Source organism: Otolemur garnettii, unplaced genomic scaffold (genome assembly GCF_000181295.1).
Source record: "Otolemur garnettii isolate 467f Iridium unplaced genomic scaffold, OtoGar3 scaffold00016, whole genome shotgun sequence".
Classification (NCBI taxonomy): Eukaryota; Metazoa; Chordata; class Mammalia; order Primates; family Galagidae; genus Otolemur; species Otolemur garnettii.
The window spans coordinates 20,346,723-20,357,981 of NW_003852411.1; the positions used below are offsets into that span (position 1 = coordinate 20,346,723).

Genomic DNA, 11,259 nt, shown 5'->3' on the forward strand with positions numbered 1-11,259 from the left:
TTTATATGCAGTAGACCGTTGACTAAAATGTCCATACACGGCACATGAATGTATGTGATATCCCACAGAAACACTAAAATACAAGTGGATAGCTATAATCACTTATTATTCAAGTTATAACAAAGAAAATGACTGCTTCATAAGAATTCATTCCAGTATGTCTTTTCTTGAAATACAAACATTTGGTCACTGACTACAAAGGCTTTTACTAATAAAACAAAAAGTTAAAATTAATACTTTATATCAGGTAATTATTTCTTCAAATTCAATGTATAGATCAAATGACAGAAAGAAAACTTAAATTTTTAAAATTATCCTCCAATATCCTTAAACAGTTTGGTTCATTTTCAAACTGAATGTAAATATGCACGTTTCCAAAAGGAGTGAAAGCCAGGAGTAGAATAAACATTATCTTTTAAGTTTAAAGACTGTCCCTGTAAATTTTTTTTAATTATATATATTATTCATTCATTCATTCAAGTAAAACATGACAATGATTTTCCTCAGTTCTTTTTTGAACAGTTGCTTTGTGCAATAAAATCAAATAGTCTAATAACACTGTTAATATGTCACACCTTACTTCCCCCACATCCTTACATTTTTTGTTCCTTTTGCTATATTCTTAGTTAATGGCAGAATCACAGATGAAGCAGAGAAGTCAAAGCCTGGGAAATTTCTAGATGTCACTCTCTTCCTCACATCCAATTACTAACCAAGAGCTGCCGATTTATCTGTTATAAATGGCTTTCAGATCCATTTCTCTTCTTGGTAACCAAATTGCCTATGCCTTCGTTAAAGCCCTCATTGCTCACCTGGGCTATGATAAGAAGTTCCAAACTGGTTTCTCTGCTTCCAATTCCATTCTACTAAAGGCCATCCTTCGAGGACAAGCCTTCTTAAAATGCCAGTAGGATCACGCCACTTCCTTTCTTAAAACAAATACTGCCCTCCATGATCTTTTATCTAAGATAAGAGTTCAGAATGTTTAAGCTGGGCATATACCACTGGATGACGTGATTATAAATAAACTAACCATCTTATCTATCTTATCTCTACTATTCTAATTGTATCTTTACTCGTCACACCTAACAGCCCCCAAAAAATAATTAAAAAAGAATTATGCTCCATTTAGCACACTGTTCTTTTACTGTTACAGTTCCTGAATACCTATGCCGCCTTCATCTTGGATTCAGCTCAGGAATTATCCCTTCTAGAAAGCCCTCTCTCATCCCCGGGGGCAACCAACAATTCCTTCTTTCTATAATACCCTTTTAACGGTATTTTTTATCGCATTTCATAATTGTTTAATCAAGTCTGCCATTGTTTGCTTTTTATGACCTCCTTAAAAGGAAAGGCATTTTGTCCTTTTTGCACAGTACCAACACTAATAAATCATAAATGTTTATTAAATGATGATATAAATAAATCTAATCCTAATATAAAAGCTCATTATGTGTACACATATAGAATGTACTTTTTAAAATTTTGTATTACTTACCAAATTTTAGTGCTACAAGGATTCAACATATAAAGATCCATATTTTCTATAAGAATAGCAGATGTGCTCTATTTTAAAAAAAGGAAAATGAATAAATTACTTAAGGAAAAATAATGAAAAAATATTGATTTGAATTCTAAAGTTTTCTAGGACTTAGGTATTTTTACAATACACCATACCTAAGATTCTGAAATACTCATCTGGGAAAGTAGCTAAGATATACCAGTTATGACTATGGCATTAAAATTAGCCTTATAACAACACATTTAAAATTGTCTATTACTGTAAAGCAAAATAATTTTCTGTTAGCTATTTCCTTTTTATAATTTCATACATGTTGTGAAAGTTAAAAAACAGGGTACAATGTATAAGCCAATATAACTAAGAATTCATATAAGAAAACATCTTAAAAGGCATATTCTATATTTATTAGTGAACTAGGAAAATAGTTCATATTAAAATAATAGCTTCCAATAACAAATGTTTATATTTTAACAAGTCACTGGTTTCCATTTTGTTAAAAAACAAAAACTTAGGTTAAAGTACCTTGGCTTCTGGATTAGCTGCCAGAATTTTGGCACCACATTCTACTGAGGCATAATTATTTCGATTTTTCTGGACCTTTTTCGTGGCATGTGAACCTCCATTAGAAGATGGATGCATTGACTGACCTGCAGACAAACCTTATTATAAATACATATTTGATGATTACGATTGAAAATATCCCCTGCAATACAACAATCTCAAAGACAACAAGCTACCTGCTACAGAAAAATAAGTTTTAATGCTTAAGGAATATTTTAAAACTCTGTTAAGAAATTCAAAATGCTTTACCTCAAAAACAAATCGACTGCAAAAACCATATTACTTGATTTCCTTCAAAGTAATATAACTCACAAAACAAAGCTTGTACATGAGAATGAAAGCTTTTTGTATTTACATTTTATTCTATTAAGCATAATGCTATGTGTAACCTTGAAATAAAGAATTCTTAACTCCTGAGACTTAACGCTACACAAGGAAAAAGAAAATGTAATACTTTAATCCAACTATAAATGGATAGGACTCAGAACTTTTCCATACTTCAATTTTCTTATAAATTGAGATGAAAATTGCGGTTCTGCCTTCTTTATTTTATCCTTACTTAATCATATGCAAGAATGGCTTTTAATTAAAATTACTTAATACTATACAGATAAATGCATATGAGTAATCAACAGCAGCTTATAAGTTTCATCTTTAGGAGGTTTCAAAAGTAAGTTTTATTTTATTTTATCAATTAAAAAAGGAAAACCATATTCAAACCACCCCCTAAAATTAAAAAAAAAATTTTTTTAAACTACTCCTAGTTAGTGCTTCCCTTACTTTTTTCTTTTTCTACTTCCATAACTTTCTTCTTCCATTCATCAAACGTTGGTATATCTTCTGGATCTTTGGGACTTGCTACAGATGAAGGGTCAATTTCTCCTGGTTTTGTATAATCAGAACTCTAAAAGAAATGCCAAAAAATGAATGAGATTTCAACTTTCAAACACAAATTGATGAATTATAAAAATAAATACAAATACTTCTATTAAATAAAAGTCCAATTTTATAATGAATGCTATTTCAAAAAAAGGAAAAAGTTAAACAGAAAACTTTCAGTTTACTTAAAGTTTAATTTTTCCTAAACCTCTGATTTAGGGTGTATTCCTTCAAATGTTAGCAACGTAAACAAGGGTTGTTTAAAAAAAAGAAAGAAAGAAAACCTACATTACATACTATGTAATTACTCATAAACTGTACAAATTAATGAATACCTTAAAATCTAAATTAAAATAACATATCCACTAAAATAATCTAAGTTACAGGATATATTATTTCCAGAAAATCCTAACAAGAAGCATCAAATATACAAAAGTTTTAAGATGAATTTAAAAAACCTCAATGTGATCAAACAAAATTTTAAATTTTCAAAGAAAAAATTTCTTTATGAATAAGGCTCATAAAAGGATTTAAGATATAAAATGCATAATTTTAAAAAGATGATACATTTAACTAGATCAACATTAAAAAATTAAATAGAAAACCATAAACTATAAGGAATAATAAGCCAGAGAATAACAGAGTATCTGCAACACATTCAGCCAACAGATTATTATTACCACTATAAAGAGTACTATAAATCAATAAGCAGAGAAGATGGGAGAAAGGATAAAAGCAATAAACTCAGCAAAAAATATATAATTTCCCTAGTAATCATAGAATCCAAATGAAAACCAGAGATATCACATAAATTATACCAAGATAATGGAAGTTAAAATGTGACAGTCTGTGGCCAAATATGGCATGTTTGCTGATCCTGAAGGGAGCTTAAAAAATGTAACAATTTTAAGTAAAGATGTGTATACTCACTAAATCCACTCCAAAGTATAAATACCAGTGAAAATGCACACACACACCTTCAAAACATGCATAAGAATGCTCACTGTAACATTGTTTTTAATATCAAAAATATGAAACAACCTAAATACCCATTAATTGAAGAATGGATCAACTGTGGCAGAAGAGTTACAACAGAGCAGTAGAAATAATGAAGAGACAAATCTTAAAAACAATGTTAAGTAAAATGCTACTTAAGGCAAGAAGGATGTCATTCCACATTGTTTCAAAATATGGGACATAACAGCATGTATTGTTTATAGTTATTTGGAAAGCTCTAAAATTAAAAACAAAAGAAAAAAAACCCCACCAAATTGAAGATAGTGGTTAGATCTGAATAGAAGGAATGTAACTGAGGAAGGAACTACAATTTTGATTTTTTTCCTTAAACAAAAAAAAGGAACACATAGGCCAGTTGCAGTGGCTCATGCCTGTAATCCTAGCATTCCAGGCAGCTGAGGCTGGTGAATCACTTCAGCTCAGGAGTTTGAGACTAGCCCGAGAAGGAACAAGACCCCACCTCTACTAAAAATGTTATGGCTGGTGCCTGAAGTCCTAGTTACTCTGGAGGCTGAGGCAAGAGGATCACTTGAACCCAGGTGTTTGAGCTTGTTGTGAACTTAGCTGCCACGAAGGCACTCAAGCCTCAGCAACAGAGTTAAGACTGTCTCAAATTTTAAAAAAAGGAAAGAAAAAGGAAAAAATGAGTTCATATATGTTTATTCAATTATTAAAGCATTTCTGTATTCCTAAAACAACGCTTAATGTGACCATGTCCTGAGAAGTATACAGTAAAGTCTATTTAGACAGCTAACTCCAGTTAGCACAAGTGTCATTTGGTATATATTTGCATATTAGGTCATGCTTTTGAGTACTAACATGAAATACCCATAACTGCTGGAACTATAATTTCTTTTTTCTTAAAAGGAAGTAGAACCATTTCCAAATCTCCCTTTAAGATTTCCCAATTTAGTCCCCACCCAACTTCCATCCTAAATTGTTTTATAGAATAAGCTAACTTACTTAAACAAAGTCTATGGCTATTTTTAAAAAATGGCAGAAAATAAAAGATTAAAGAGGTAGTGGCACCACCAAATTTATTTTTAAGAAAAAGTAATAAAATCTAGTTTTAGGTCAAGTGCAGTGGCTGATGCCTGTAATCCTAGCACTCTGGGAGGCTAAGGCAGGCAAACTGCCTGAGCTCAGGAGTTCAAGATCAGCCCGAGGTAAAGTCAGATCCCATCTCTAAAAATAGGCAGGTATTCTTTACCTAGTAAATGAAATCAGTGTAACCTAGTTCTTTGTACCCTCAATGAATCCCAAATAATAAATAGAATAAAATAAAATAAAAATATCCAGGTGTTATGGCAAGCACCTGTAGCCCCAGCTATTCTAAAGGCTGAGGCATGATTACTTAAGCACAAGAGTTTAAGGTTACCCTGAGCTATGATATCACAGCATTCTACTAAGGGTGACAACATGAGACTCTGTCACACACACACAAAAAAATCTAGTTCTAATATATTAGAACTAGAAACATAAACATAAAGAAGAAACAGTTACAAAAATTAGCCTAGCTGAGATACTAAAGAGTAAAAGCCCAAATACAGTAAGAACATATACATATCCATTGAGGCCCAGGCAAAGCAATCAGTATTTCCTCTTAAGAAAAAATAAGAGCACTAAACAACACAATAAAATCACTTTGGCAATGCAGTTATCTACAAACAATATGATACAATCACTTCATAAGGATGGCAAATAGTACCTCAGATCCTTTAGATCTGGGTCTGTAATCCTTTAGGAACTGAGCCGCATAGCAAGAGGTAAGCAGCTGGCCAGAACCAGAGAAGCTTCATCTGTATTTATAAGTAATCCCCATTGCTGGCATCACTGCCTGAGCTCTGCCTCCTGTCAAGTCAGCAGTGGCATTATCACAGGAGCGAGGGCCCTACTGTAAACTGCGTGTTGCAAGGGATCTAGGTTGTTCACTCTTTCTGAGAACCTAATGCCTAATGATCTGAGGTTGAGCTAAGGTAGGGATGCTAGTTCTGGAGAGTGGGCTGCAAATACAAATTCTTTAGCAGAGAAGTTTGACTGCACAGAGACCATAGTAAATCAACTGCTTGCAGACTCACATTAAAACCTTACCAGTGAGTGGCAAGTGACAATTAAGCATCTTTCTTCAACTGTACAGCTGCATCTAATGGCAGACTTTAGGCCAAAATGCAACACTAATTTTAGTTGGCGTGTGATCTGCCCATTATTTTATTTACCACCTCTGTCTTCACCTCTTTCCCATACTATACACTTATCTAAGTCACAGTTATGATAAGCCCACAAGCCAAGCCTAGCAAAAATGAGTAAAAAACAAATGCCTCTGGAGAACTTTTACAGAAAGAGGAAAAAGACCCACTGATGAGACAAAAAGACTCTAAAGCAGTTACTGTAGTAACAAAAATAATTTTATGGTTGGGGGTCACCACCACATGAGGAACTGTATTAAAGGGTAGTGACATTAGGAAGGTTGAGAACCACTGCTCTAAAGGGTGCCAACAAAATGAAAGTTGCATTTAAAAGAAAATACCAAGAATGCTACTTAAATTATGGGCTCACTGCAACAGATGATTCACATTCTCCAAGTCTGTTTTGTACAAAACAGCAGAACTTCCATAGCTGGCGACCTTCCTATACTGACAACCTCCTTAAGCTTACCTAATTTTCTCACACTGTACATGCACCACTTGTATTATTACAGTAGGCCCAGTTCCTTATGTTGACCACCTAGTTATATGCTGACCAGTTATATGCTAACCAGGTAGTTATAGTCTCTAGAGCAGGGGTCCTCAAGCTCTTTAAACAGGGGGCCAGTTCACTGTCCCTCAGACCGTTGAAGGCCCAGACTATGGGCCCTGGGACAAGTCGACTGCTAAGCAGGATAGGCAGAGGCAGCAAAAACACCCAGCAAGCATGAGAAATGTCCTAGGCTGGTCGCATGTGGCCCACAGGCAGTAGTTTGAGGACGCCTGCTCTAGGGTGATCTACTGTATGTGGCAACCAGCTATCCAATGTAGCCATTAAACTTTGAAAACTGCTCTGCCACATGCAGACTAAGCACCCTGAGTTAAAATACAAGTCCTTGGAGTTTTCAAAAGAAAAAAAAATGTGAACATGAAAAACAGAAGCAATTATTGAAGTCCACTACTTCATCAAACATGTCTAAGAATGGGGCACCATTCCTATGGGCTAACTGTATTTACTAAAACCAAGAAGCCCTTTTACTCTTGGTACAGAGTTGATCCTGACTGTTGCTAAGGAAATCTAACATGAACTTTCAGGAGAGAATGCAGTTCATAAAGTAGCACATGTTCCTCTTTCAGCTAGCACCATAAGGAGATGAACTGATGAAACAGCAGAGGATATTGAAACACAATTGTTAGAGGGGATTAATGAGTCAGCAGTCCAGGTTGAAGAGTCTACTGATGTTGACAACAAAGCAACAATGCTTGTGTTTGTGCAGTATGTTTTAGCCAGGATGTGCATGAGGATAGGTTGACTTTTGTTGTCAACCAACACCACAGCTACAGAACCATTCAAATCTTTAAATGATTATATATCCAGAAAACAGAATTGGTTATTTTGTGTCGGCTTATGCAAGAACAAAGCAGTTGCCAGGGCTGGACAGCTTTCTGGTTTCACTACTTGGGTCAAGGATAATGCTTCTGAATGTGAATCTACACACTCTGTCATCCATACAGAAATGCTGGCTAACCAAAATATGTCATCCAAACTAAACATTTTATAGGATGTGATTAAAATCATCAACCACATGAAAGGATTAATACATGCCTTTAACTCACATCTGTTTTGCTCAGCTTGGTGAGATATACACAGAGCACAGACAGAAGTGAAATGGGTTTCTAACCAAGTTTTTGAGTTAAAAGAGCAGCTCCAAAGATTTCTTTTAGAAAATAGTCACTACTGGCAATACATTTCAGTTACAGAAAATGGGTCCCAAATCTTGCTTACTTTATGTGACATATTCAACCAGCTCAACAAACTCTGTCACTTCAGGAGAGAATAATAACTGTATTCAAGTCGGCAGATAAAGTGGCTACATTCAAAGCCAAACTGGAATTATGGGTGAGAGAAGTGAACACTGGGATTTTTGACTTGTTTCAAACATTAGCAAAGATTTTGAAAGAGACTAAGCCAAGGCCTTCCTTTTCCCAAGTGGTGCATGATCACCTATCTCAACTTTCAAAAGAGTTTTGAACAATACTTTCCAACTACAAAAGACCCCCAAACTAGAAAGGAATAGATCCATAACCCATTTGCAAATAAGCCAGGTGAATACTTAGAGATCACAAATGATAGAGGCCTTAAAATTATGTTTAAGACAACTTCAAGTCTCCATACGTTCTGGATTAAAGTCAAGGTTGAACATCCTGAGAATGCAAAAAAAGCACTGAAAAGCCTGCTTCCATTTCCAACATCCTATCTTTGTGCACCAGAATTTTCTGCAGTGACAGCAACCAGAACAAGATTACAGGGTAGACTGGACATAAACAACACACCTCAGGTGTCACTGTCATCATCCTTACATGGTACCATGTAGGTGCAGAAAATCAAACTCAGGGCTCCCACTGGTTCAGCATTCAGAGTGAGTTGTATGATTATTTCATTATACATTACAATGTAGTAATAACAGAAATAAAGTGCACAATAAAGTACGTTATGCATTACAATTTAGTAAGAACAGAAATAAAGTGCACTTGGACTATCCCCAATCCATCCCCCTAGCCCATACCCTCACTCCATAGGAAAACTATCTTCCATGAAACCAGTCCCTGGTGCCAAAAAGGTTGGGGACTGCTGCTTTATCTAACAGAATACAAAGAGCTAACTGTATCAGACAGAAACTTCACCATTCACACAAACTTAACTAGTCCTAAATTGAACACTACAATAAAACTATTGGCTATTGCTCATCATGTTTTCATTATCTGTGACAATCTTTCTGGGATACTAATTTATTTAGCAAGTAATTAATTTAGTTAATTAAAATTCCACTCCTTTGCCTATTAGCAGAAGCCAAGAAGCCCTTTGTGAAGCTCACATACAAGTTTAAGTCCCTTAGGTGAAAAAGAGGAGTTTCCCTATTTGCGAAGTTAAGAAGAGAACAAGACAATCCAGGACAAAGTTGGTTGTCATGTTTGAATTTTGTATTTGATACTTAAATAGCTCCAAAAAAATATGTTTTAACGTGTGTCTAATTTTATTTATGGATGTGATATTTGAAAATTAAACTTTAACACATGTTTGATTTTGTTTCACTGGGAAAATTAGTTTCTTCAAAGATGTTGGACTATGAAAGATGGTGTTCCTATATTTATAAGAAGCATCATAGAAACAGTTTTAGTGAAAGTCTATAGAATGAAGTTTAGTTAGTTGTAAGTGTAGAGTCACTGAAACTATATGAAGTAGAAAGTGGAGAAGACCTCAAGTTAAGAAAGATCAAATGTGAATATAGTACTAAGCACTTGTTTTTATTAAGTTCATGGAGTGACCTTCATCTCTTTTGCTTAGTTATTTCTACCGGAGGGGAGCCTAAATTGCTGTACACTTCTTCAGGAAATTTATTCTGGTCTTTACATGAAGTCAAAGTAGAATTCAGAAGGAAAAAAGAAAGTAAAACTGCTCCACTGTGATAAGATCTGTCTTTATTGTAAGAATCGTACTCTAAAATATAAGTTGATCTAGTTGTATTTTGCACACAAATAAGGCAAAATGTCCCACAAAACTTCTTCTGGTTGAAAAGCTTAAATTTAACTTTATATTAACTTATATTTTGAAGATGTTAAAATTTAACAGTCTGAGCCTCTTCTCTATAATTTTCAAAGAAACTGCTTAAATAAGGACTTTATGTATTTGGCATCAAACAGCTGATGATAGGAGAAAACCATTTAATAATATACAACAAAAGAGAATTCATAACTGAACAACAATTTACATGTAAATACCGTTATTAGAAACAAAAACCATGAAGCAACCACTGTTCTCAGAAAGCACAGTTCATGTCAGTTCCACATGCCACTGTCTACTTAAGATCTTTGATTATATGACAAACGTGGTTAACAAATTACTACAAGATTAGCTGATAACAAAAATGCATAATAAAGTAAAAGACAATGTAAGTTATATACTTACCTCATTTTTTAAATTATCTGAAGAATTCAATGCAGATTTTGAATCATCACCACCCTGTTCACTTGCTCCAACTTTTGATTCAAATTCTGATTTTGTTATCTTTCCTTTGCCATGTGAAGATGATGAATTTTCTATATGCTGGCCAACAAGGCTATTTGAAACCAAACAATGTATTAAATTTTAGCCGGCTAACAAGTTTTATACAATCTAAACTGTTATCACTATCAAATACAACGTAGTAAGGCCAAGAAAAGAACACAAACACATAAGTTTTCTCTCTGTCATAAAATGGAATTAAGCACGCACCAAAGTCTATTCAAACATGTAGTGCTGTTATTATAGAATCATACCGGCAACAAACAACTGCTCATACCTACCTTTCAGGGGGACCGACAAAGGAAGGTTGTTCTATTGGAGCATTTGCATCAAGGGCCTCACCAACATCACAATCAGTTTCGGATTGTTCAGTTTCACTTGGTTTGGCTACAGATATAGTACCAGATTTCTCTATTTCACTAAAAAAATACACAAGAAAGACGATCTGAATGAATTTCACGTAATATAAATTAAAAATGCTATTAGTGATTTCCAAAACATAAGCTAAGTCAAAGAAAGAAGAATGTTTCGCAGTTCTTCTATATATTTTACATATACTAACTCATTTGATAAAGGAAATGCTTAATGTAGCATTCTGTTTTATTATTTGGAGTGTAGTTAGAAGGAGCTAGGAGGAATATATCCTATATTTATTTAATTAAAATAACCTAAACCTAAATATTCTAAGTATTTATTACCAAGCTGAAAAAGATGTAACTATGAATAGAATGGATACTTAATGGAACTGAATAACCTGACATTTCAGTTTTTGATAATTTTAAGAAAGATTATTCACATAAGCACTGTGATTCCTATATAAAACCTCACGTTGCTTAGATTATATACAGGTTTCATAGCTGGGATCTAATCAACTTCACTGAGTTAGCTAAATGAACTCATTATATTATCATTATATTCCCAACACACACACACACACACGCAGGCATTATAACTTAGGTCTTCTATATAACCTAAACTTCAAACTTGAGTATTCAAGCTGCCTTTCCTTATTAAGAATTTTTTTTTTTTTTTTT

General features: G+C 34.0%; 1 protein-coding gene across 2 annotated transcripts in view; it reads right to left on the bottom strand.

Moving 5' to 3' along the window:
• Nucleotides 1-10,648, bottom strand: part of SUCO (SUN domain containing ossification factor) — a 45,845-nt gene extending 35,197 nt beyond the window's left edge. The window contains exons 1-5 of one of the 2 annotated variants that reach the window (XM_023510756.1): nt 10,507-10,648; nt 10,130-10,280; nt 2,864-2,987; nt 2,045-2,169; nt 1,499-1,566 (exon numbers count right to left, since the gene is read on the bottom strand). In XM_023510756.1, coding sequence (XP_023366524.1) covers nt 1,499-1,566; nt 2,045-2,169; nt 2,864-2,885 — 215 coding nt within the window. In that variant the 5' untranslated portion in view covers nt 2,886-2,987; nt 10,130-10,280; nt 10,507-10,648. Of the gene's footprint in view, nt 1-1,498; nt 1,567-2,044; nt 2,170-2,861; nt 2,988-10,129; nt 10,281-10,506 lie in introns of both variants that reach the window. The other variant, XM_023510755.1, reaches the window with a different exon arrangement.
• Nucleotides 10,649-11,259: the final 611 nt, after the last annotated feature.